Source organism: Rhamphochromis sp. 'chilingali' (assembly GCF_963969265.1).
Source record: "Rhamphochromis sp. 'chilingali' genome assembly, chromosome: 21".
NCBI lineage: Eukaryota > Metazoa > Chordata > Actinopteri > Cichliformes > Cichlidae > Rhamphochromis > Rhamphochromis sp. 'chilingali'.
This window is the reverse complement of record NC_137949.1, coordinates 8,157,512-8,185,384: the sequence shown is the minus strand read 5'-3', so window position 1 is coordinate 8,185,384 and position 27,873 is coordinate 8,157,512. Positions and strand designations below refer to the sequence as shown.

Here is a 27,873-nt window from a genome sequence, read left to right as displayed (position 1 = left end):
TCAAGTAAGAGACAGCAAAATGATTTATAGGCCTGCTGCCTCAAGAAATATTCATGTTTGTGTCTGAATTTCTTAGCAGTCATCCCAACTGATGAACAGGTGATTTTTTTTTTAAATAACAAAAACAACAACAACCCCCCAACACACTGACCCAGAGACTCCAGACGAAGGACACAAAACTTTACAAACGGTATAGAACAGTTTATTAAATTTAGACTTTTAAGAAGTCATCATATTCCAATGCACTCCATCGAATGAAGCGCATTCGTAATAACACCAACCCCAAAAGGATTGATCACGGCATCAAAAACATAAATAAAGCAAATGAACATATTTACAATTTAACATGGGAGTTGTGCACAAGAACACGCAACTACATGTCTAGGAGGAGAGATCAGACGCCGAGGAGAAGGGTCTGACTTTTCAACGAAACCATCCGGACGCCTGGAGTGGAAGGAGGAGAAACACGATTTAACAAAGCGCGAGAGAAGACCTACACTGTAATCACATTTTCTTGGATTGACAGAAAAGAGGGAAAAGCGCAGAACCTCTGACAATACTCTATAATGCTGTTTTCAGTATTAATGGTATAAAGATGACAAGCCATCTCCTGCTGTAGGTGATTACAGTCCCCATCCTTGTCCATGAATAATCACAGTTCACTCTGGAATTAAAACAGGGGAGGAAACGTTTTCTCCGCTAGAAGAATTTGCCCTGAATCAAATGTCTGAATCAGATATGAAACATTTAGTCTACAAAAGGTGTGACGAAAGAACACCTTCTTTATACAGTCCTTAAAGCAATTTCCACCTCTGTCGTGGTAGGTTTACAGTTCGTTTTAATCATCGTCGAGAGAATTGGATTTGGACATGAATGGCTTGTCTTCAGTGAGCCGAGTGGATGGATGAGCAAACATCACTATGACTTCCTGTAACAGTCAGGATTTTACAGTAATCAAAAACCCTGAAGATAATCAAAAAACTGTGCTTTAAAAAGAAAAAGACAAGAGCCTTAAAAAAGTACAATCATTGAAAGCATGTTACAATTAGTGAGTGTGTGTAGTTACAAATGGGTCATGTGATTCAGCACTTCTAATGCACATAAAAAAAATGTGGATCACATAACCAACATCAGGTCCAGGTCCCCCAGTACACAGTGTAGAGGGGTATCGACAGTATCTACTTATTAGCTAAATGCTATTTTTCTGCATCACAGGAGGGCTGCAGACCTCAGTATTTGTGTTTTTGTGCTTCACTGGGAACACCAGCTGGATGGGGTCGGAGCACAGTAGCACAATTCCAAAAACGTGAGGCGAGTTATCCGTCGAAGAAAAGTACACTTAACTGACTTTCAAATGGCACTCTGGTTCATGCAGATTCTCCTCCGGCAAACCCCTTCCACTTGGGTCCCCTAACGTGTGAAAACAAACACTGAGAATAATTTCAAAGAGGCAACCACCATCATCTCGTCTCTGGAGGTCACGCAGTAACATTCAGCTATCAGAGATCGTCTCCTCTTTGTTTCCTCTCTCACAGTATATCACACTATCTTACAGTAGCTTAATGAAAAAGCCATTTACAAGCAACAATATGTACAAGATTGGTCTTAGGAATTACAGAGAAAAGCATATAAACAGGGTTTTCTCTTCAGTTCTGTACAGAGAGCAAAGAGGAGGTGTTAGAAAATGATTGAGCACCTCAGAGTCATTGTGTAGAATTTACACACAAAAAAAAACTTTGTCCAATTACTGGCTTTAAGATAAACTCACATTCACCCCTTCATTTTCCTAACAGGTACATACAAAAGGACAAGAGCCACAGGCTCAGCATTCATTCAGAAGGGGCCAAAGGCCCTTTCTAAAGGCAAGTCATATCTGATGGAAAGGACTCATAAACTCTTTCTATGCAACACATCACCTTCTCGCATTAAAAAAACAAAACAAAAACAGGGAAAAAAAAAGTGGTCTCTTTTTTTTGGTCTCCCGTATCAGGCATGTTGGGTGTCAGAACACCAATTAGTGCTCGTACTAGTGACCAGTACAAATCACTAGTAGATAGGATGATCAAGCATCAAAGGCCCCTTTGGAGTGTCCTCTTGGTTTTGATACCTGAGGTGTAGTGTGAGTGAGTGAACACTGGCTGAACGTTGGGAGGAAGCAGCATGTTCTTAGCACGTGTGCCATGTCAGAGTCAGGAGAACGGCAACGCTTTAGGATAATCACAGGTAAACACTGCGAAATAAATCACAAGCCGAGTCTACTCCGAGCTGTCTGGATACAGTAAACGCTGCCCGTCAGGTAATCAGGGCTGTTTTAAAATAGCCACTGATAATTATTTGCAAGTACTAAGTACCACTCGAGCCAAGCCTGGCAGTGAACGTTACGGAACGGCTGTCGCTTTTAAAATATCCCTTCATTTGTAAGCAAGATTAAAATTGGAAGCCTAGGCAACAAAATGTAACGGCATGTGTATTTACTAAGAAACGTAGCTGTGCAGGATGTGTGCCTCACTACCGTAAAGAGAGCGCGACGCCATCCAGCACATCTGCTGTTCTTAGTGTTCAATGTGATTGTGTCCGAAGCGCAATGGGATGGCAGGGCACCGAGGGGTTTCAGTAGGGTGGCAGACCACAAGGTGGGGGTCACATGTTGTAAGGTTTTCAGTTAGTTGATGTCTGGCGTGAGGGGCGGCCCATCGAAGAGGCGCTGTAAGTGCGGGAGCGCTGCCTCACGGCCAATCGGCAAGGCAGCTCGAGCTCCTGGAAGAGGGGCATCCCTGTGATATCAGCCGCCTCGGGACGCTTGTTGGGGTTCGGTGACAGCATGCTGTGGACCATGGCCAGCTAAACAGGGAGGAAACAGACGGTAAAAATCTGTCAGATAACATTATCATCCATTTCTTCAACTGCTTTGCTTATAAAAACATTAGAATAATACAATACTAAATTAAATAATAAAAAAACAACAACAACAACAACAACAACAACAACAACTTAAATACTACGGCTCAGAACTACTACTAGCACAGTGAGATACTCAGGTAAGAAGTAATTTCCAGTGTCAGAGAATCACAGCTTATGCTCTGGGATTATGTTAATCCAATTACAAAGAAAACAGGTAAACAAGATCATAGGACCACACAAACAACAAATTACAGCCTCAGTTTGTAGTTCGGTGGTCAGTCCCATGCTTAATACAGAGCAGTAATTTAAAAAAAAATGCTCATCTGTGTATTTGATTAAATAAGTCATTCTAATTGTAATTCGAGTATTAATATAAATCAGCAAATGAGTCATGCTGCTTTTAACTTTTCAGTGTGCAAACGGATTTTCATTTATTTTATAGTCTATTTAAATCTGTGACTGACTTCATTATAAGCGCTAGCGGCAACAGAAGCTATAATCCTGCATGGATTGTGCATACAGAAGACTTTCACTTAAACACTTGTAACAACATTCCCTTGGATTCTTTCGTTGATTAATTTTGACAGCTTCCTCTGTTATGATGCAAATGTATTGCAAGCTGGATTGTTTCGAATTAATTTGCCAACATTTCTGGCACTTAATAGACACTCTGGCTGTGTTGGATTTTGCTGATGTCATCCTTTGGGGGTTGCGTCAGGAAAGGGCATCCAGCGTGAAAATCTCCCAAATCAAACATGGGGAGCGACCCGCTGTTGCGACCCCTTGTGAATAAGGAATTAGACAAAAGTAACTTTTATGTGTTTGGAAGCAAATAAGCTCAGACAACAGAATCTTTTTTAGGCTTTTGAAAATGAAGCACTGCTAAAGTTAGAGTTAGGGCTCCTAATATTATTATAGAGAGCTCAAATTATGAATTGGAGTCCTGCTGGCACCACTGATGAGAAGAAACCTCCCAATCCTGTATATCTTACATTTCTGGCTCAGATGCAGTGCATATTTACAGCCACTAGGTGGCAGCAGATAGCAACTCACCTCCTGAACATTGTTTTTGGAGAAAACCTCTGGGAAGCGCAGGACTCTCACTTCTGTCAGTGTCTGGAAGAAAGGATGTAAACACCTGTGAGCCGAGCTGTGCTAATGGCTTACCAGTCCTTTGTTGCTGAGACAAAGACTTCATGGCTACTAAGAAACTGCCTGTGCATGCCTCACGTGAGCACTCGTGGGTAAAGCCAACACATAAACTAACGGCAACGACGAGAGAAATAACAATAATCAGCAATCGTGAATTCTTGATTTCTCAACACATAATGACATTGTAGGAGGCAGGAAGATAAACGGCCTCACAAGCTTACACACAATTGGCCAGCTGGGCTTCTTACTGAAGCCAAAATGAGATCATTTCATTTCAATCCGAATCATCCGGTCATTGAATCATTTCTTACGTTTTTCAAAAGTTCCACAACACATTTTATTCAAACCTTCATAGGCGCTGCAGCTCAGTAAGAACAAGTAAATAAGATGAACAGTAAATGTTTTTCATTATTTTTTAAGCTCAAAATTGTTTTTGGATGTTGAGATGTTTAACAGGATCCAGACAGCAAATATGCACAATTTGCAAAGGAACTCAAACCAGTTTTAGATCATGTTAAATACAAATTAATCCTACAATAATATTAATCTCTTGGTTGTTAAGGAAACCTAATTACAATGTAATTCACAACCCTTTTACAGATCCTAAAATAAAGTAATAATAAGCCAGGTTTATAAGGATATGTGTTTTCTGACTCACCCTCACTCTCTCCATCTGAGTCCTGAAAGGATACAGCAACTCAAACAGGATCAGACCCAGAGAGTATATATCCACTTTATGAGAGTAGGAGTTTCCAGAGAGCTGCAAGGACAAAAAGGAAAGCACATAATTAGTCTTGACTGCAGAAGCAGGAAACCAAGAACTAAATGTTGTTGTTTTTTTTCTTTAATGAACGGCGCTTCCTCACCTGCTCTGGGCTCATGTAGAGTTTGGTGCCGACCTGGCCCGTGTGGCGGGTGAGGAGTGGGGCAGGCGTGAGGGCGCTCGGTTCATCTTCATCTTCCTCCTGGTCCATTGCCGTCACCAGGCCGAAGTCTCCCACTTTCACTACGTCGTCCATGGTGAAGAAGATGTTGGAGGGCTGCAGGATCAGCAGTTACAGGTTACATCACGCGCACCACACAAAGAACGACGACAGCAGAGTGGTTTACAAAGCTCTACTTCACATGCTGCCCATAAAACAAACACAGTAACACACAACACTCTAATCCAGTCAAGTCTGAAGGAAAGTTTTTCTTCCTTAACTGAAGCTGCAGAATTTAGATGGTCACACACGCACAGACAATGTGTACATGTTCACCTTGAGGTCCCTGTGCATAAGCCCCTTGCTGTGCAGGAAGTCGACAGCTTCTGCAATCTGCAAGAAGATGTCCAGACACTGGTTGTGCTCCCTTTGCTCCAGCAGGCAGCGCTGAGCCATCCAGTCCTTCAGGTTCTCCTTCCGACAGAGCTGCATCTGGATGTACAGGTAGACCTGGAGACGGGGCGAGAGGATTCACCACATTACAATTTCACACTGCACTCTTAAAAACAGTGGATATATTGTTAAAAAAAAAAAAAAAAAAAACAAGAACCCAAAACTATTCACAAACCTTAGGTGAAGGTTGAACCCGCGGATTTGGAGGTGTTGTGGGGAGAGCCAGGGCGAGCGAGGTTGGCCGAGGAGGAGAGGAAGAGACGGGGGGGACAGATTCCTGTCGTCTGGTGTGTGACGAGGACGAACTGTTCTTCTCCGTCACCGTGCCAGGACTGGCTGGGCCAGAGGCAGAGTCCGTGTCTGCGTCGGCATCTCGATCGCAGCCCGAATCCTCGAACACAATATCAAAGGAAGAGGAAGTGCAGTCACTGGGACCGCGGGGAGGGCAGAGCTCGAACGAGTGGGGGGTGTCTGACGCGTCAGGGTCGGCCTGGCTGTCCCTCTCAGACATTAGGCTGTCGTGGCCCAGCAGCGGGGGGAAGGACAGGTTGGTGCCAAAGCCCACAATGCTGCCTGTGCTGCTGGAAAACAGCACATGATCTTTGGCTGATGCTTCATGAGCATCTCCTTGAGGGTTGAGGACAGGGGACACTGAGCTGGACACGGGTACTTTGACTGACAGAGCCTCCATGTGATCGAGGAAGCTCATTGGCCAGTCAGTGGTACTGAAAGAGAAAAAGGATTGTTGTTTCTCCCAATATTGATGCAAGACAAACAGAAGATGTGTGCCAATCATTTCAGCAGTTAAATAAGGACTCATGAACAACAGGCAGAAGGTGCTTTCAATGTAGTTCTTTCAGATTTTTGTCATGTGAGCTGTAAAAACAGCACAGTAGTAATATTACATGTGTAGTGCACGGGGACATGGTTCTAATCAATACATATCCACCAAAGCAATTAAAAGCAGCACACAGCAGACATCAAATTAAATTTTAAATACTCAATTTTAATGCGCACAAGATTTTTTTATCCCGTGGCATTTTAACATCTGTGAATCAAATTAGCCAAGTGGGATAAAGATGTGTGGTGCACCATTTGTCACAAATGTCACTAATTAATGATTCCAGAGGGGACAGCTAGATTTTCATTGGATGTCTGCACGCTGGTTCGGCCAGCTGAGCTACAAAAGGTTTAAAAACATCTGGCTCACCTTGCATCTTTCAGCAACCTCTGGTCCATTTCCTCCTGCCAGCCCTCAGGAGGGCTCTCTTGCCAGGCGTTGAAGTAGCGAATGATCCCCGGGTGCTCCAGCTTTGCTAAAGCCTTCACCTCTCGCATCACCTTCTCCCGGGCCAGCTCCCTGAACGACAGAAAAACGAAAAAATGAAAAAAAAAAAAAACCCCACTGAGGTTGTAATAAGCCACAAGTCTCCACCAAAGGTTGAATAAACACAGCAGGCCTGAAAATAATTAGCCCCTTTCACACGAGGATCAAACTATAATGCCACTTTTGCTTATTTATGTAGAACCAGGCAAAGATTGCGTAAAGCAAACCCAGTGTGCATGTTCAGATAGTGTTTCAGCAATCGGGGCGGGGGGGGGGGAAGGAGCCATGGCATGTAACACACTGTGGCAACCACGGTGCCTCTGCTGATGACTAAAAAGGTACAACAACAATGGCTCCCCATTCTTTTTAAAGTGAACAGGCAATGCAGGTGGAACAGTCCCGGCTGGAACAGACTGTGTGAGAGACTAACATCTGAGCTTTGTTGCATCAGTGAACAACAGGACTAAAAGAAAAACACACAGAGCTACTGCAGCTAAACATTTATTACCCATGCTTGTCAGCATAAATTATAGCGCACAGATAATATTTGTTCTGAAATGTCAGCTTCCTCTGCATGGGTTTCTGTGTTTAGACCAGTGGGCTGCTGCTTACATAACTCAGTTTAACAGCTTTAGAGAAAACAGAGATAAAGGAAGAGCTAATAGCCTCCAGCTAAGGAAGTCTGGCGCAGCCTAGCGAGAGATGCGCTACCTATTGGGCAAGCGGATTCTTTTGATGGCGTAGTTGCAGTCGTCCACTTTGTTGCGGGCTTCAAACACGACGCCAAACCCCCCGCGGCCGAGGCACTGCACTGGCTCAAAGTCTGTCAGGTACCTGAGGAGAGACACTTTGGTTAGCAGTGTGGAAAGACGACTCGCGGCCCTCCAAGTGCTTTAAAATTATCATCTGGATCTCTGATAATTTAAAAAAGACCAAGAAGGAGGCCTTTTAAATTATAAATCCCAATTATCAGAGAGGGAATTACAACCAGTGTGTAAGATAAGTGCTTTGTTTTTTCACTGCCTTGGCCACACTCCACTTTAAGGTCAGCAAAAATACATTTCTACAAACCAAAGAGAAACTTTAAACTTTATGACTTTCTGGCAGGTTTACTTCCCACTTAATCTCTTAAAGAGAAGACATTATTTGCAGTTGCAGAAGTTTTCAAAAGCAAGCATAGCTTGCCTTTAAACTAAAGCAACAGCTGTCACAGTGTTGCATATTACATGTATCTCACGGTTTGGCACGTCAAACAGTTCCAGCAAGGATCATTATAAAGTTCTTTTTATGCAAAATCATTGTGTTTACTGCTGCGTAAGACACAGGCGCACACCGACTCCATCCCCTCCACCCTGTCAAAACATCCCTGCTCGGTTTGCTCAGGGGGATTAAAAGGCTCTTATTAGGATGTGTGTGGGCAGCATGCGATTCAAGGTTCCTGATCCCAATCTGCCTCCTAATGATCCTGACTCATGCCCGCCGCAGCTGCTGCAACAGCCGCCGGTTTTATTTAAGGAAAGTTGTTCGGCAAAAGTGATTTGCATGGACTGCAGAAGCAGCAGCAGCTTTGAAGGAAGGGGAGGGGGTGGGGTGGGGTGTTTGTCATTTTCGGGTGGATCAAAAAGAAGAGAATGTGCAAGTGGTGACACCAAGAGGACAGAAATTTGCAGATTAAAATCAGTTTTCACTTCTGTTCCAGGAGGGTGAGGCTCACAGATGTAAACACGCAAAAACCCTCATCGATCACACTGCGGGAGGGCAGCGGCAGCCCATAAATTACAGCTCCTGATCATATTTAGAAATTCTGACAATGTCCTGACAGTGATGTAAAACGACACTCTGACCCTGAGGCAGATGCTGCTGTTGTAGGGTGCGGTCTGAGGGGACCGAGGCCATTTTCATTTGATGCCAAACAGCTGAGTTACCCAATCATGAACTACTACGATTCATATCGCCCATCTCTGCCTTGTCCTATCAAGGCAGGTTGGAAGACCACTGGTCACCATGGTAACAGAGCCGAATCTGTAGCTACACCTTGAAAAAGTGATGCTGGCATCTGACTGAACTGTACAGAGCACTCCCGGCACATTGCTAAGTGAAGTTCTCCCGAATCATTGCAAATATTTTTGACACGGGACACGTTTTGTTTAACGGTGCGCCTTACCTGGATACATATTCGCTGGAACGGGTCTCCATGGCAACCGGCTCTTTGGATTCCACAACTTCAAGGTCAAACTTGCTGTCTGTCTGGCACTGTGTCTCCGACTCTTTCCGTTGCTTTTAGGGACAGGAGGATGACAAAAACGACACGTTACAAACACGACAAACAACAAACAAACAACAAGTTTACCTTGTTTGTGGCGTATTGGGCAAGAAACACTTAAAGATTTAACAGTCGCAAGAAAAAGAAGGTGGAAATGTATACAGCTAACCCCTATAAACATGAAAACAAAAAGAAGTATCCCACATAGACACTAGACCCTGTTTCTTGCTTTCGGATGGCATGGATGGGGATCGTGAGTGAACAGCTGGGTTCAGGTGTTAAAAGTTCAACTGGGATCAAATCAGGCCTGGCAGAGAAACATTCATAGAGTAATCAATGATGTTGACTGCAAGTTTAGGAGCACTGTTCTGTTTAAAGGCGAGTTTCAAGTCAGGTACGAGGCCCCACTAAAGCAAAACTAGTTTTCTTTCTTGAAAGTATCGCTGCCCTTTGCACAGTTTAGCTTTAGTTTTCCTGTCATTTCTGCAGAAAAACAGCCGTGAAGCACATTGCTGCCACCACTGGGTTTACCTGCTGTGCTACTGTTGATGAACTGGTTCAGATTGACAGAATTGAGGTCAGTCACATTTTCAATCTTGTGTCTTTCCACCATGACAAAATCCCTGCCACTCACTGCAGCACTCCAACAATCATTAAAAAAATCCTGATTGGTGGAGTGCTGCAGTGATGATTGTCCTTCTGATTTTTCTCACATTTTCACATAGGATCACTGGAGTTCAGACAAAGTGACCTTCAATTTCTCCATGAACTCTTTTACCAAGGCTCTTCTCCCCCACTGCTTAATTTTTTATCCCTTTAAATATTCCTCTTGGGATCTTTAATCCAGCTGAAACTGCATTGCAGCATTTCCCAGATCTGTGTGATGACACAAAGCTGTCCATCAGCTCAGCAGGCTTTTCTTTCAAACTAATGACTGGCTTTTTGCATTTGTGAGCCTATTAGACAGCAAGGTATCTGACATCCAACGAAATGAATTTCCACAAGTCTACCTCAATAAACATACAGTGATTCAGAGAAATTAAAAGGGAAGATAATCTTTTTTAGATTTCATAAGGAAGTCTGAACACTTTCTGATCACACAGTAAAACTAACAGTATCCAGTTTTTGTTTGAAACTAACTTTTTAAGCAATCAAGCTATCCATCCTCCAGCCCCTGGGAACCCTGAACTAGATAAGTGGAAGAACATGGATGTTTCCTGATGAAGAAATCATTTTGTCATCCATACCAGCTCATTATTGCAACAGTAATTGTGAAAAAAATTGAGACAAAAGATCTAAAATGTTACAAACATTACACAGCAAACATAATGACCAGTAGGCACCGTCGGTGCGACATTAATGTTGCGGACTGTGTCTTGGCTCTTACCCTCACGTAGGCCACAGGAGCAGGAGGGTGGAAAAACTTGCGTACAATGTAAGTGGTGGTGGCAATGCAAAAGATGATGGTGCCCAGAATCTCCTTCCACCAGGGTAATAGCAGCACGGGATCCTTTCTTCTTCGATTCTCACCTCCTGCCCCGTTTCCATTTATGAGACTTATGGCGGTGTCACGCTTCTCTCGGTAACGCTTGCTGTAGGGGAAGTAGTAGCCATTGTCTGGAGCAAGAAGAAGCAAAAATCCTTCAGTCCACTTCAAATCATTTCAACTTTAACAGCTAGAATGTGCGTACGGAGTAACATTGCACAATTAAACTCTTACCGTATGGATACTGGAGGATGGACAAGGCTCCATTGCTGTATTCGTCGTGGGAGAACTTGTCGTTATTTAGACACTTGTCGAATTCATCAGAGCCGACCAGAGCTGGTGTCCGAGATGGAGAATCTGCATCAAGGACAAGATGAATAACTTCTTGTATCTCACAAGAAAGACTGATCAATATGGAATAAAAGGTTTTGGACGATGAAGAATGAAGGGCAAAGCTTTGGGCTACAGGGAGCATGGTGATAGATTGTGTCCACGTGACATCAAATACTTCTTGGAACATGGTGTAACTTTGTTCTTAAAGATGGGCTTTGGCCGTTCTGCCCTGACTCTGCATGTAATCATGAATTTAGTCCCTTTGGTGCTGCAAACTTACGTATTAGAGGCTTCCATTTGACAGTGGGTAGTGGAATTATGTCCTTCTCTGAACCGATGGCTTTGGAGGGAAATTTTTCCGTGATTTTTACCGATGACTGAAGGTAGAGCTGCCCCTGAAACATCCCTAAAAAAAACCCCCAACAGTCAACACGGTTATCCACAATCACTGGTTCCTAACCCTTACAGGAATAGTGAAGCGTCTGTATACATGTGTAAGAAGTTACCTAGGTAAACACTGGACTCTGCAGATTCCCGCGCTTTCTCTGGATCTTCGTCTTCCTCGTCTTCCTCTGTTTTGGACTGGCTGCTGTAGGTGGTGTCGTCGAACAGGCTGATTGGCGTAACTTTACCACCCCCCACCAGCCAAGCTGAGGCGATGGGAGTGCAGAACTACACGACACACGTGAGAATGAGTAGAAATACTTTAATGAGCTCCACAGTCAAAGTCATGAAGCACTGAACTCCATTAAAGCACTAAAACTCGCTAATAAATAAGTGACCAGAGGATTTATTTTAAGCATCTAACCTGATGTTCCCAGACCAGCTGTGCATCAGGCCCGGTGCTGAAAGCCATGACCTTCCAATCAGGAACAGACACTTTGATAACTAGGTCCAAATGCTGGTTTTGATTCTGGTGGTTCTCGGCCTGCCGTTTCTCTGTTGGCTCATCAGCGATGACCCACTGACTCTCCTTCCAGCTGTCACCATTTGCTAGTTCGCCCTCCAGGAAGTTAATTCCAGGCTGCATCTCCGGAACGAGTTTCAGCTCAAAGTTTCCGACACTAAAGTTCCACCTTGCACAAACAGCGAAGATGCATGATTTAAATAAAAATCCCTGCCTTATACGTTTCTGGTCTTTCATGTTACCCTGTGGTTTCCTTCTACTTACTACTGCTTGTTGTTCACTACTGTTAGTGACTAAATAGCCAACTTTGTTAATAAAAACAACGTCAGTAGCTGCTCTGTGAATTAGCTTTGATTGACTCACTTCTCCATCCCCGATCGAGGCCTGATGGCTCGCACAGTCTTCTGAGTCCTCTGCAGCAGGAGCACATCTTCGGTCTCCACCTCGTCCTCTTCCCAGCGACTGCAGCCCCCCGCAGAGCAGATGTACCGAAGCTGAGGAAAGCAACAGGGGGGAAATTACAAAAGTCGGTTATCCTACTGCGCCGGACTGGTTAGTATGCTAATAGATTTGACACGTGTTAACCTGTCCTATCAGGTTGTTCTTGAAATTGTTTCACAGACCTTGCCACTGTAGGCCCCCAGGCCATAGGTGGTGAGGGATTTCCCCCCGACCAGGACTGTGTCCTCTCCAATGCGATATGACGACTCCAGCAGGGACTCGACGCTGAAAGGCACTGCCTCCATGCTCTCTCTGTCCCGGTTCCACTGAAACAAGGCACCATCCAGGGAAGGTATTACCATCTTATTGCCAAACACCTGCAACAACAAAAAACAAACAAACAAAAAAACAAAACGCAGAGTCAGGTTAGTTTTGGTTTCTAGAAGAAGACCGCTCTAAATAAAATAAAAGGAACTTCTGAAAACAGAAAAGATGTGGCAATGACTTATATTGATATTTTTTAAAATAAGCATCTTAAATTCAGTCTCTAAATTGCCAGGTCAGCGTTGCTAATCAAAATTGGGACAATGTTTATATTTGTTATGGGTTTGGCAACAAAATAACTGCCTGTGAGCCCCCACAAGTGGCAGCTGTATAAAACCACAATGAGCGACAATTTATCAAAACGCCACTACCAATAAAACAAACTAAAAAAAAAAAATTCATTGGGGTTATATGTATAAATTTTGTTTGTTTGTTTTTTACAAATACTATAAAAGCTCTAGAGCTGCTGCATAAGTTACCAGCACTCCTCTAACATTGTGTTTCAATGCCACACAGACAAATCACTAAAAACAAAATGATTCATTAGGAATGTTGTTTTTTTGGCCCACGCAGTTTTCCTTTCGTACACACGGCTGTTTCAAACTAGCAGTTTTTATGTATTTCTTTATTTCTTTTCTCCCAGCTTAAAAAGACAATCCTTAAAAAACACAAAAACACTTTGCCACACAGACAGTACTGGCCGACACACATCCACCCACACAGCAGCAGCTCCGGCCTCCACACGCTTGGACTCAATCCACAGACGTGGAACCATTATACAACTCAAAGCCGGAGTAATTAACTCAAATCTTTATAAAAGTGTGCTACCCTCAACTCTGTGTGTGTGTGTGTGTGTGTGTGTGTGTGTGTGTGTGTGTGTGTGTGTGTGTGTGTGTGTGTGTGTGTGTGTGTGTGTGTGTGTGTGCGCGCGCGCTCTATTAGGTGCTGGTTCAACAAGGATGACATCATTGCCAAAACCCTGAGCCTAATCCTGATTTAACCTCTGCAGATTTAGCTGTCAAAAGAGAGTCTTTTTCATTCGATGTCCAACTTGTGACTCACTTCTATCAACAAACTCACGAGTGACATAACAGCAGTTTTGGGTCCAATTCTTGGCCTTGTTGATGCTAAACAGGTGCTATTGAGGTTAAAACTGCAACCAATCAGTCAGTAGCCTTGCTTCGGAAATCCTATCAGACTCGAAAAAAGTCAGAGCTTTGTGGCGGATTAAGAAAAATGCCAGCGGGGAGCAACGTGTGGCAGTTTGATTTATTAGAGAGCACAGGCAGGAGAAGCGGTGATGTCATCTTTTCTTTCAGAGGGAGGGGCTGGTTTAGACACAAGATGGGGATAAATTTAGCAAGTGAAAGGAGGAAGGGTTAGCAATCTGACCATCACATCACACCACACTGGTACTACTGAGGAGCTTTACAGCCGGGGGTGGGGGGTATTCTTATAGCCGTGGATGAGTCATCCTGCTCCCGATGGTTTAATCCATCTCTCTGATCCAGCCCAGTTAGCTTCATCTCAGCTGTTCATCTTGTCAATGTCCTCTAAGTCAGAAACACGGTCCCCATATGTACTCTGAGTGACTGTCCTACAAACCACGAGCTCAGCAAATTACTGAAAGTCAATCACATTATCATTATCTCAGACTTATTGTAAAACTTTCTCCAGTGGCTTTTACTTGTAAATAACTTTTTTTAAAAGTGCTTAAGCATATTTTTTTCTGCATTATCACAGTAAATTTAGCTTTAAGGACCCAGCTGAGATGCCTAATTATTGTTTAGAAATGTAATTATTTATTTAACTAATATTTAACAGGGCTTAAAAATCATTAGATCTCAAGTGGTATAGCTTTAGAGCTCCTTCGGGGTTCCTTTATCAGGTATCACTGAGTGTGCACCTTGTGTTTCACTCACTTTATGCACCATGCTACATTTAATCATTTGTTATTATTAATCTCTGGCTGCCAGAGGTTCCTTCCTGCTAAAAGGGAGTTTTTCTTTCCCACTGTCGCCAAAGGGTTTGCTCATAGGGGCCATCTGATTGTTGGGGTTTTCAGTGTTTTCTCAGTATTAGGTGTAAGGTGTTATAGGGTCTTGGTCTAATAACCTAAAGTGCATTGAGGCAACGGTTGTTGTGATTTGGCACTATATAAATAAAATTAAACTGAACTGAATCAGGAGTTTTGTGGTGTGATTTACTTTGACAACTCTCTAATGATGAACGGCACTTAAAGCTGGCAGTTAAACGATTAAGACGAGTTGAGCTGAGTTCTTAAGGTATTTACAGCTAAGTGACTTTGCTAACAGCTCTCTTTTTATTACTGGGGTATGCTGCCTACAATGATCTGAAACTGTACATTTTAATGTATTTGTAATTTTTTTTTTTTTTTTTTTAAATACGCTTTCATTATTTAATTTGGAAATATTCAGATTTAGATGAACACACGATGTTGATAAGGGAAGCTTCCTACAAACCAGCTGGCAGTGTCACAAATTTTGATGTTTTTGGCAACAGACCCGCATAACATTATCAGAGATTCATGGTATTACTCACCACTCAGTCGACCTTGATATATATTTGTTAGGAAAATTTGCCAATTAAAATCTGAGCCATAAGGATTACAGAGATCTCGCTATAACTCACAATATGTTTGATTGAAATAACAGTCTGTCGCTCTACAGTTGGAATTAGATTATTCGAAAAGTAAAAAAAGCTTTAAGGATGGGAAAGTAATTTTATAATCTGTGCCAACCCGTATTTGATTATATGATCACCAAAGTATAAAGATATCAAGTGATGCTTATGAACATCCCACCTCCACAATCTGTTTTGTTCCCATGTCTTTGTCTGCTGTGTTTGCCCTGGTCTATTTTTGTGAGAGAGCTTCAGTATCTTTTATAGTCAAACTATTGGTTATTAAAATAACAAGGTCTTAGATTAAATGCATTTAATTTGTAGGATGTGATAAAATATTCAAGAGTTAACTTAAAAAAAAACCCAAAAAACTGACTTCTCAGCACAAACGTTTTCCTTCTCTTTGTGCCTCATTTACTATGAATTTTAGGAGCTTATTAATCTTTAAAGAGCTATAAGACAGACTCATTCAGGAAAAATATGCACCATTACTGAGAGACCAGAGCCATTCACTTATTTAAGATACTCATCTACTGGCTAAAAGAAACATCCAGCCTCCAGCGTGCACGCTCAAATTATAGTTATCATTTTTCTTTATATAACCACTTCTTCATGAAGGCATTCATCCAAATGTGCTTGATGATTATTTGATGTCACTGATCATACCATCATATTCCACCCCCGGGGCGTGGGGGGCAGATTAAGGGTGGGGAGTGTGGGGAGCCGTAATGTGCGCAATTGTTTGTGTGTGTAAGCTGCTGCCTACGCTCCGGTGAGCCTGTCAAACAGTGTCCCCTCTTACCCACCGCTAATATGCCATGTTTGGTCCACGAGGCTACTGCTCTACTTCAAGGTGGCAGACCGACCGCGCGAGAGAAACGCTAACACCGCGGGTTCAGATAAAACACACGAAGCAAAACAATCAAAACTAAATCAGAGCAGCTGGAAGGCGGCTCTGGGAGATTTATTGCGAGTATTTGTCCCCGTGTTGTAATCAATCAAATTCTCCCAATTCATTCATTCGCACTGCATGCCAGCAGAGAGAGTGTGTGTGTGTGTGTGTGTGTTGGAGTGAGCATGTGTCTATTATGTGATGACATCATCTCTGCTCTGAGGCATTACCTCACCTCCCTAATCACCCAACCTCTTCTTTCTTCATTCCTTTAGCCCCACCCCCACCCCCCTGTGTGAGTCACTCCACATTGGCACCGACTCTACTGTCTAATGTGCGCACACCCACACACACACACACACACACACACACACACACACTTGAACCCCCCTCTAAGCTCAGGGGTAACTTTGCTTTTTGAAGTGATGGCTGCTTTTTCTGCAGACAGTGCTGTTTGTGGGTCTGTCCCTCATTTTATTACTTAAAGAAAAAAAAGACACACTCTACAAGATGCAGCAGGCGACTGGTTGTTTCCGGCCCGGTGTGTGGAGGCCAGCCAATAGTATAGCATGAGACCCAACCCCCCAGCCTCTGATCACTGAGCAGAGTGGTGTCTCAGGGACCCGGCAAGCACCACCGAAATTCTTGCTTACTGCTCAGCAGGCAGGCAGGTGGGGGGGGGGGGGGGAAATAGAGGTTGCAGGAGCAACTGGCAATGCTTCCCACCTGCCTTTGCCCCCACCCACACCCCCTCACCCCAGGGTAAGAGAGAGAGGAATCACAGGTAAACAAGGACAGAGAGGGTAAGGCTGGATTAAAACTTAGAAAGTATATTAGAAAAAACAAACAACACACACACACACACACACACACACACACACACACACACACACACACACACACACACACACACACACACACACACACACACACACACACACACACACACAAAACAAACGAAAAACAAAACAAAAACACAAACAGCCCACACTCGACAGATCACAACAAGTGACGTCACATCGCAGCAAGTCACCGAGTTCAGAGCTGACAGGCATCTCTCCTCGTTCCGCTCCGTCAGCCAAATGAAAGCCAACAGGTGAAAAAAGAAAGCACACAAACACACACCATACTCCATCACAACAGAAGCACACTGGAAGATGACAGGAGGATGTTACATGTGTGCATGCCCATGAATTTCATGACACTTCTTATGAAGTGTCAGCATACTGTTATAGTGAGTATAACTGCTTTTAATTCTTTATATTTAGAAAAGTTTGCATTCATTTATGAGAGAACTAAAAGCCTTTGTAACTGCGCAACTCATTTAATGTTGTAAACAATACACGTTAAACCAAATTAACATCATACATCGTCAACCCAGCTGGAAAACATTCTTTACATAGTTTGCCAGTTTCTGAGTTTTATAAGTGAATAATAAACAATTTCGATTTAAAATTTAAATTTAAAAATTGATTCTCCTCAGCGTGCAGAGAACCATGCAGGACATCGAGTCATTTAAATTTAAAAGGGTTGATTCCGATGACGCTGGTGGAGAAGCTATCTTATGCATACTGTACATACTGTATGTGCATCACAGAATCTCTAGAGGTTCTCCACACTTGCAAGAATCCCAGACTTTGAAAGAAAATGGTAATGAAGCTCGATTCATTTTCCAAATCTCACAGACGGCACGTTTCAACCACATGCCCACGAGATGCTCGAGTCTAAAGGCTGCCTTTGAAATGCAACCCAGCATTATAGCAGCTGATTTCAGTGATTAGTTCCCTTCTTCTAATTGTAGCTTTACTAATCAATGAAGTCAGCAGCTGTAGTTTTAAAAGCTGGAACCAAAAAGAAAATTAAGCATGTGTCATTCAGACTTTTCAGGCTGAATGACACATGCTTGAGTATCACTTCACCCTTCATTATGAAAGGTCCTTAAATATTTGAATGAAAGTCTCCCACAGTGAGTAACTCTGAATTGCTATTTTGGGACTGCAGCTGCTTATTTTACACTTTCATTTTATACACACTGTTACACCAGTTGTATTTCCTTTATCATTTGGTGAATAAATACATATATATATCTGTGCTATACACCACATAATCAAAGAAATTTCTAGGAAACATTTACAGCAAACTGCAACGCGACCCCTAGAAAAACAGGATATCAGAAATGTTTTAAACTTAATGAACTACGTCTGGATCGCTCTGTTATTGTTACCTCAGTAATGAAGCAGTCAGAGTTCCTTACATTCAGACATGCTCTACCAGCACCAGCAGACTAACATTAAACTGATCTCAGCAGCCACCCAGACCCTTGTTAGTATCAGAGGCTTTTTCCCTGAGGCAAAACTCTCGCAGAGAGCGAGTCCACATCAAAGTGAACCATGGGCATGTTTCTAGCATGCAACACTCTGGTCTCGCTCTGGGCTCCACTTCACTTTCAGCACGTCTGTGTGGGCGGTTTAAGCTTCAGTATACATGTAGAGGCGAGGGTCTTGCTGTGCTTGTATGTGTAAACTACTACAGTCAACAAAGAGGCTAATCCTCCAGGCGAATCAGCTACTCTCAGATTTACGCGGGGGTGTGAAGCATGTCTGGTGTCTATTGCGCTGTGTGTGTGTGTGTGTACATATGAAATGTATGTAAGCAACAACAACCCTTGCTTGACTGTTTAAAGTGCAGAGAGTTCAATTACTAGTCTTGGAGTCTGCAGAGAGAGAGCCAGGAGGGACAGTGTTTGTTTTGAGGAAGAGACAGAGATGAGACTGCATCCTTAACCTCCCCCTGACATGTAGATTTTGGAAATCATCTTTTAGTAGATATTAATAACACAAACAAAGGTGTTTTAACCTGTGTAAGTGGCTTAAGTTGACCTTTGCTTATTCCTTAAGGCTGGTATTTAAATTTTAATTCCTGCAGTGGCATTTAGTCAGACTAAAGCTAAGTTTTCCTCCTATTTTCCACTGAAATGAAAAGAAAGTAGGGAAACAAAGACATGGATTTACCTCAGGTTTGCTGAGGCTGGAGGACACTAAGGAACCTGAACCGACATCTAGGTCCCACTGCTTCCTGCCCTGGTTGTGAGGATCTAAAGCAGAGATCCGTCCATCCAGGGTACTGATGATTACCAGAGACCTGTGGATAGAACATACACATACTTTGAAATACTTTCCAAATGAGGGTTCATAGAGCTATCACCGCACATCAACACAAGGGCGCCGGTATACCGCTGTTGAAAAGACTGCTTAAGGCTCGTCTGTGCACTCATGAGCACTCTGCGAGCTGATTTTAAATTTCAAAAGACATTAAAGCCGACGTTGCCCTTTAATGCAGTCCTATAAGTGTGTGTGTGTGTGTGTGTGGGGGGGGTATTCTAACCCCTTCACAGATAAGACACTAAAGGGCAAACTGTGAAGGGGTGTCTTCTCTTTTCTAGTCTGCACTTGTTTAGGAATCAAGGTGACCTTCAACAGCAGCTAACAGCACATCTGTGCCATGACAAACCCCTTTGTTTTAGTTTTTGGGGGGTGGGGGGCATACTAACTACAGAGGATGATCACCATATGTACCACACACACTGTGACTGTGTGAAACCATGAATTTTCAGTTATGGTTTATCATATCTATCAAGTATGTCAAAGGGGCTAAAGTCTTTCACCAATAGGAGAGAAGATTTTATAAATTATTGTTATGATAGTATTGTAATCATCCCCCAGCTCTATAGCTATACCAAATAATAATAAAAGTACTTTTATTCCCCATTGATGTGCAAACGCAGCAATATTTAATAACAACTCTGTTTTCTTTTTCCTCTCATTTTCCTAGTAACAGCCTGACTGAAACATTATTGAGACATCCCGCCCCACCCCTCCACTCGGTTCTTAGGTCTTCTGCCGCATTGCTTGTCAATCATGTCCAGAGCTCCGGTGGGGGCAACATCCCAGCTATTGATCTGTATCCGTCTCGAGGAGCTGCTGTCAACAGGGCATTTAGCTTTATTTAACTGGTGAGGGTCTGCCGTGTACACATGCAGTTTCTGAGAACCCACTGCTCTCACATCCACACAGCTGGGACCCAGGCAGCTTCCCTCTGTTGGCCACCAGAGCACACTGGGATTTCAACCATCTCCCTCAAGGGCAACTAGACAGAAGTTGCTGAGGGAAACTAGTGAATACAATATTACAATATTATGTGTTCACTTTCCCGTGTTGCGCTGTCACATCCAGTTTGGTTCATTTACATGCACAGTGACATCTATCAACTAGCTTGAGTACATTTAATAATAGCATCATCCACTGCATCTATCACTTAGACTGCTAATGATTGGCCATAATGCCTTATTGATTTCTGCTATCGAACAGTCTTCAGTCATGAAGGGGAAGGAGCATGTTGGAGGATGTTAAAGCTTTTGGACAACTTACAAATTGATTGTTTCTGAGAGTGCAAATCAATTTTAGGAAGGTTTCTCTTCTGTTACGCCGCAGTCGCTGACACATTCACGGGGAGCTGCACGCGCCGCTGTGGAGCAGCAAGACTGCAAGTCTGCATAAAAATGCAAATAAGATCACTTAACAGTAATGGGCCATGTGTCTTTCAGGCCTATCGAAGCCAAGATTATCTCCCCCAAATCTGCTCCGAGCATTATCAGCTTCGCCACTTGCGCTCAAGAGTAGCGTACTGAGAAAAACATTGTTTTTTTTCCTTTTCTTTCTTTTCTTTTCTTTTTTTAAATCCTCCAAGCCACCAATAAAAACAGAGCGCTAAAGCCCGCTCTCACTCTCTCAATTGGCTGCGACACCCTGCCAAAAATATTTGGCTGATTGGTTGTTGCTAAGCAGTCGAGTCTCTGAGAAGGCGGAAGCTTTCGGCGGCCTTCGCTCGGCCAGACCCGCCCCCACCACCACGGAGTCATGCTGTGAATGTAGAAAGTGATGAAGAAGTCGCTCAAGTTCAACTTCAGAGATGGAAGAAGAGTAATCAGGAGATATAAGAATTTCACTCGGCGAGGGAGATCAAAGGCTTTTGTGGACTCTTTGTACTCCAGATAAAGGATAAGAATGAGTAGATTTGAGGGTGCGGGCTGGGGGAGGCACTTAATTTTACAACTTAGGTACCAGGATAGAGATGGAGAAAACGAGCTGTGGGGGAGGGAGCAGCTACGAAAATAGCAGTTAACCAAAAACTGTGACACAAAACAAATAGCCCTACTGTATCATTTAGAGCTGGAGGCAATTTATTTTCCACGTCTGAGCCCTGAGACGCTGCAGCACTGCTCATCACCAAAGGGATAACATGTAGCCTGTGGGGCTGCTGCTGCCAGCTGTGACAGACGCAGGCGGTGGAGACACTGAAGAGTATGTTTGAATGGAGACTGAGCAAAATAAAATTTAAAAAAAAAAAAGGAGAAAAAAGGGAAAGAGAGTGTTGTGAGGCTGCCAACACACTGGGGGTTGTTAGTGTCCTCGCCTGTAATGTTGTCAAAAGTGTCATAATAGTCCTGACTGCTTCTTCAATCACAGAGCGTATGGCGGAGCAGGGAGCCAATTAGCCTCACTCTCGCAAGACTCTACTCCTCAGAGACGCTCGGCCTCAGTCTGCTCACACCGGCAAAGCTGAGCTGCTGGTAAACACACTCCCATTGAAGGAAACAACCAGGATGTTTACACAGGCTGAGTCTCCAAGGATGTGAGGAACCGCCGAACCGGGCCAATCCCAGCAAGCCTGCCGTGTCCCGGCAGCCAATAGAAGCTCTGTTTTTCCCTGCTCGTTTAGCCAATGGGTGGCGAGCTCTGCGGACTTCGAGCCAATGGCGGAGCACGGATGCTTGTAACCATGCAACAGCAAAGCAGCCCGGGCTGTGGAGTTCTGCTGCCGCGCTGCTGCCGCTCAGCCGAACTCACAGCCACTGAGAGGCAGAGAAAAAAAAAATATGAGAGCATGGGGAGCACGTGGTGAGAAAGTTATGGATGCAGCTCTGAGCCGGCCGCACCCAATACCAACACAGCTGCACCAGCAGGAGGAAAGGAAAAAAAATGGGTCATGTGCAATCCTTTAAACAGTGCACTGTCTGACGGGCAACGCCACAGAAAATATGACATTGTCGATTACCACGGCAATGCAAGCAGAGCTGGCCGCTTCAAAAGAGACAGCAAAGGGTGTCGCAAATGTGCTTGACATGACATCAAAATGCCACTTACCCTAAGGTGACATCTTTCATGAAAGGTCACATAACACCAGAGCTTAATCACAGATTAATGTGATCTGAAGGTTTACATAACTGTCCCTGGACCTGCTAAATAAACAAGTGATCGTGTTTGTAGGTCTTTGTCCCAGCAGGAGAAAGCCTTCAGTGGCCTCAAGTGGAAAAGCTGTGGCGAATAGTTGGCCATACATGCATGGCGAGTGCAGCACAGAGAGCACAGGGTGTGGTTTTTTAACAGAAAAAAAACAACTTCTAGTACAAGCATAAAAACACACACACACACACCATTTAAAAGTGTCACTATCTCTCTCCTCCTCTTTTCTCTCCTGCAGAAGTGCGCTCTTCTCTCCAGCCTCACACGTGGTAAAATATAAACTCTATGGCGCCACGCTCCTGCCGCCCGATTGGCTGGGGCGCAGCTCCGATCCGCGGATGTGATTCGTTGTTGCTAAGCAGTGAGGAGCTGTTGAGAGTGAAAACAAGACAGCGTGGTCCTGCTAACTACCAGCCAACTCTGGAGTTTTCATCCTCCCCTCCCTCCTTTTCTCGCTCCCGTTCTCTCAGAGTATCGCACCTTTTTTTTTTTTGCCTCTGCCCCACCCATACTGCAGTGCTGCTAGACGGGGGTCCTGCCGACTTACCGAAATAGCCACTGACCTAATAAATTCACTCATTCTGATAATCGGATTCGAACAACACTGCTGTCAAGCAGTCACACGTTCAAAAGACTGTTTACAGTTTCTACCTCTGTACATGCGAGCATCTTCTATGATCTCGGACTGTGTTCATCAAGTGCAGAGAAATTCAGGAGGTCAGACACAAAGACTCTAAAGGTCAGCATTAAAAAGCACCAGGCAGCACTTAAAAAACAAAACATGGTTACATAAGGAACGGACAATGAGGATAAAACAGGTAAAAAGATCTTATATAAGCTCGTTTAAAGCCACTGTGAGCTTGGTAAGTGGAGTTATATATTCAGACCTCTGCAGGAAAACAAGTGCCGGGTTTAAAGAAGCCAGTTTTGAGCGATCAATTACGAGCTTCTCCAGTGATGGAGTTCAATCAGCTTCATCGCGACCTGTTATTTTTGGGGACAGTAGTGTCTATTATTAAAACGCACTCAGCAGCTCCCTGGTTACACAGAGCAGACTAAAGATACAATGTGAGGAAAATGAAAAAAAATAAAAACTCTTCACTTCATCCTTTACCTAACTATAGCCAGACCCGTGCAGTCAACTCAAATTCTGAGCACCAGCCCGTCTACGACGCAATTGGCCGCCAAGTCGCCCAGCTTGGCCGATTGGCTGTTGCTAAGCAGTAGGCTGGTGGGAGCCAGCCTGCGAGCACGGCGGCCCAGAAGAGCTGTTGCAGCTACGGGGCCCTGAGGGTGGGTGGGGCGGGGAGGGGGCAGTCGGGGGAGCACGTTCAAACAGAGCTGCTGTCCTCTCACCTCCAAGTGCTCCCGAAGGTGCTGAAGGGCCCCGTGGAGCACTTGCTGGCAGAGGCTTTAAACTTGGCAGGGCAAACACACACACGGTTCGCACATATACACACACTAAAGGGTTAAATCCTATATGTACACATATACGTGCGCCGAGACAGACGTAAACACCACGTCTCCAGGGCGACGTTTACGGCACGAGGATGAAAGCGTTAAAGGTGAAGCGACAGCCGACACAACAGCAGGCTCGTCGCACGCTGAATGCCGGATCAAAGCAAACATCTACAATATTTATAGATTACAGGATAGAGAAGTGGAAGGAGGGGCTTTTATAAATGACAGAAATTGAAAAACGCTGACATCTGAGCGCTGACTGGTTTTCAAGAGTTTGCCTTTGAAGTGCTCGACTCCCAAATCTCAATCAGAAGTAGAAGAAAACAACAACAACAAAAAGAAAAGCAGGTCTTTACTCGAGATCTATTATACTTTATATAAAATGGGATCCAGATGTGAGAGTTATGATGTTCTTAACAAAGCACTAAAGTTACTGGGATGCTTGAAAAGTAGAAAGAGTAGTTAAATCCAGAGCAGTACAGGGTGCCACTTACTGCCACAGGGTCTGTTTGACTTGGAAAGTCAAGCAGGTAAAAGTCCCAAAAGGTTGCAGAATGTTTTCAAAAAGCTGACCTAATTAACGGTGGGAGATGTTCAACTTCACCGTTTCACATTCATTTTAACCAAATAAAAGTTCACTGTCGCTATTATAAATATAAGCAACACATTTCAAACAACTTCCTTTAAAAACAGGCAATTTCCACGCTTCCTGAAAATGTGTTTTCTGACATTTAAGGCGCCTCTTATTTGTTTATTTTTTTAGTTAAATTAGCCCCTTTACAAGAGAAACCTACCTAAAAATCACTCTTTTTTGTTTCTTGTGACATTTCTAAAGTTCAGCAACAACTCTGTAGGCGGACAGATGGAAATGGAGCACTCGGCAGTGTATACTCAAGGGATGACATTAAAAAGCAGCGTGTGTGTGAGGATAAGGGGTGTCAGAGAAGAAGCAGGGGGAGACTTAAATTCAAGGGCGAGAGACAAAGAGAATAAATGCAAAGGAGAGACTGGTGTGGTCGGGCTTGCTGCGCTGTAACCCTGGAAAAACAAAACCTTACAAACAACAACTACTAAAGTCGAGAGACCATTAGTCCACAACTTCTAAACATACTGCTCAAAAGACTTATTTATATAAGGTGACAAAAAAACAGAAAAGAAAAAAGCCGGTAGTTTGTGGCGAAAAAGCCTGGAAATATGTAAGAGAGCGAACAGAAAGCAAGTAGAGAGTGTGACACGGCAGGGAGAAAGCGAGCAGTGGAAGGGTGTGACCAGCACCAGGGTGAACGCTCAGGAGTTTTCCTGCAGCAGCTGAGGTGGCTGGCAGGGGAATATTCTGCTTCTACCTGTTAATTACGTTCATCTTGATATTGTACGGCAGATGCCAGGCAGGAGCTTTTGTGTTGCCCTCATGCCACGAGTTTACCCTGGTAAAACTGTGGCTTTGTGCAGGGTGTAAAAAAAAAAAAAGAGTGCGGCAGTACTCTGAAAGATTTTGGGAAATCTTTCATTTTTCCCAACCAAGTAACTACACCTCTTGACTTGAGTATGGCGGGACAGACTACACAGCATGCCGAGTTGCCCCCTGCTGTGAAAGAGCATTGTTTATATAGCACCTCGAACACCCAGGGCTAGCACGCGGTGCTTCGGGTCTTTTCAGAAAACTTTAAAGTGAGCCTGGGGTGTAAAAAAGGTTGGCAGAAAATTGGCGGCACGCTGCGTTTCAGCCGTCAAGTAGATACAATGGCAGCAAGCTCGAACATTAAGGTGATGAAACGACACCGCGCATCTTCAAAAGGTTCGACTCTAACAAGGTTTTCGATGTTATGACTCCCTCAGGAAAACAGACAGCGTATTCAGAATAATACATAGGGAATAATTTATTACAGGACCTCAGGACCTTGGATACCTAAAGCAAGAAAGCGTGCTGATATAATCCTGATTCAAGGAGCTATATTACACTCAAAAAGTGGGTGTAATGGACTTGTAAAGGTAAAAATAAGATGAAAGAACAGAAAAGGAACACAATGCGCCAAACATCTAAGGTGGGCGTCAAACCTACTGTTTACCAAGGAAGACAAAATCAATGCCCTCCCCACTGTGAGATGCAGCGAGAACTGCATCTCACTTTGGGCAGCAGCAGCAGCAGTAATCTAACAGGACTGGGTAAACATGTGGTCTGTGTCAGACTGTAAACTTTTCACTGGCGGCATCCAGGGGACTTTCTCAGCAGTGCCGCATGCCTTTTCAAGGTGTTATGTGAAAATGTAACTGCGCTAAACACGTTAGAGTTGTATTTTATGTCTGAGGTTAAAGCACTGACATGCAGCATGGTCTCAGGTGCGTCTGAGACACCGCCCCCCTCCCTCCCACAGCAGCAGCAGCAGCAGCAAGGTGTAGCAAACCTGAGCTCCTTCTGTCAAACAAACAACAGCTTGTCATTTTGCATACTTTTACATGTATCTTCTCCGGGGCCACTTTGCTACAGCTTTAAACCGCTAAGATCAACACAAACGCTTTATGCAAAGTGTCCAACTCAACGGTTAAGAGCATAATAAACAGACTGGTGCATGTAAATGTGATGCAGATTATCTGCAGACAGGAGGGGGACGTCACCAGTTACCGCTGTTATCCTGCTCTATCGTTTTATAATAAACGAATCTTGCATTTTAAATCTGCAAAGAAAGCAGCAGCTGCATCTTCACTTGGAACATAAATTCCATTCAATGTAACTTGGGGCTGCTTTCAGATCGCTTTTCGGATTAACTCAACCGGGTTTAGGACGGCAGAGCGAATGTGCTCATAGTTGCCTGTATTTCTCCGCAGAGAGAATCAAAAGTTCCAGCAACCATGGCATTTCAGCTCATAACGTGTTCCCCTTTCGCGGTTGGAAAATAACAACAGACTATAGAAAAGCCACTTTCTCCATAAACTGCAAGAAGAAGCTATTCGTCGTACACCAAACTTTCCTGTCAGTTATCTGGGGCGCGTTTTGCCCTGACATGTAACCCACATGTTAGCAACTTACCTAAAACTGCCGACACCAGATAAATACATTAAAACAGCTAGCTCTAGTTAGCGGGGCATTAGCGCATCTGCTACGGTGTGCGTCCATTATCGGACACGAAGCCAAACTCGCTCACAAACGCTTCATTTTCCTGTTCTGCGCTGTGACACTCCACTTAACCTTTCTGTCGCATTATTTTCTTGGCACCGTTTGTAAGGCTGCATATTATAACACGCAGTAAAACGAGGTTTATGAGCAAAGTGGACACAAACAACTAGTTCCCCAGCAACTTCGGAATGCGCCGCTTCGGCGGAGGAATACTAAACAAGAAGTGTCGCTTGACAAAAAAAGTAATAAGTTTAAAATGACTTTACAAATACATTGGGGGAGGGAGGCGTTACTAGTTTGTGTGTTTGTTATTTTAGGGGTCGTCTTTATTTTGTAGGCGCTAGAGTGGTGTTGCGATATAATTAATGTGTAGTTACTTACTATCAGTTGGCAGCTGTTTCTATAATTACCTCGTCTTTCTGACGCTTCCGTTACTTTCTCCATGTGATTCGTCTGCCTCTGACCCATTGTCGTCGTCCTCCACGGTAACGTCTGCTCCAATGACCGAGGTGCCTACGTTCTCCAAGCCACGCTTCATGACTCCTGCACCATCTTGCCCCGCGGTCGAACCTGAATCCCCGGTTGTGGACAGCGGCACCCTCCCGATGGTGGAGCCCTGAGCTTGCGAAGTCCCAAATCCGATAAGCGCTTTCAGCAACAAGAGGAGCACCAGGGAAATGCTCACGTTTCCAAAGTGAAACCCCCTTTCCATTTGTGAGACTGGCACATTAGTGATTAGATTTACATGCCACTGGCCTTGTAAATCTTAACATAAAAAAACTTAAGGTCCAAAAAAAAACTGTAGTTAAAACAGAAATCAAAGCTGTGTCTTCTAAAACGCCCTTTTCGGAGATGTTCTTTAAGTAAACATAAACAGCCACTGGGAAACCATGTTATTGCCTTTATACTGGACTCGACTTGCCTTGGTAACGCTGAATCCCGCCTTGTTTCTA

At 43.8% G+C, this 27,873-nt stretch overlaps 1 protein-coding gene across 1 annotated transcript; it reads right to left on the bottom strand.

The window, feature by feature from the left end:
* Window positions 1–186: 186 nt before the first annotated feature.
* On the bottom strand, window positions 187–27,873 carry eif2ak3 (eukaryotic translation initiation factor 2-alpha kinase 3). The gene is made up of 18 exons (XM_080871530.1): window positions 27,331–27,873; window positions 19,057–19,186; window positions 12,369–12,563; window positions 12,109–12,239; window positions 11,647–11,914; window positions 11,345–11,510; window positions 11,119–11,244; window positions 10,740–10,862; window positions 10,407–10,636; window positions 8,921–9,033; window positions 7,468–7,590; window positions 6,640–6,789; window positions 5,605–6,154; window positions 5,313–5,486; window positions 4,920–5,093; window positions 4,712–4,813; window positions 3,955–4,017; window positions 187–2,841 (listed from the first exon to the last, which is right to left on the bottom strand). The coding sequence occupies exons 1-18, from the start codon at window positions 27,630–27,632 to the stop codon at window positions 2,659–2,661; spliced, it is 3,303 nt and encodes a 1,100-aa protein (XP_080727656.1). The 5' UTR covers window positions 27,633–27,873; the 3' UTR covers window positions 187–2,658.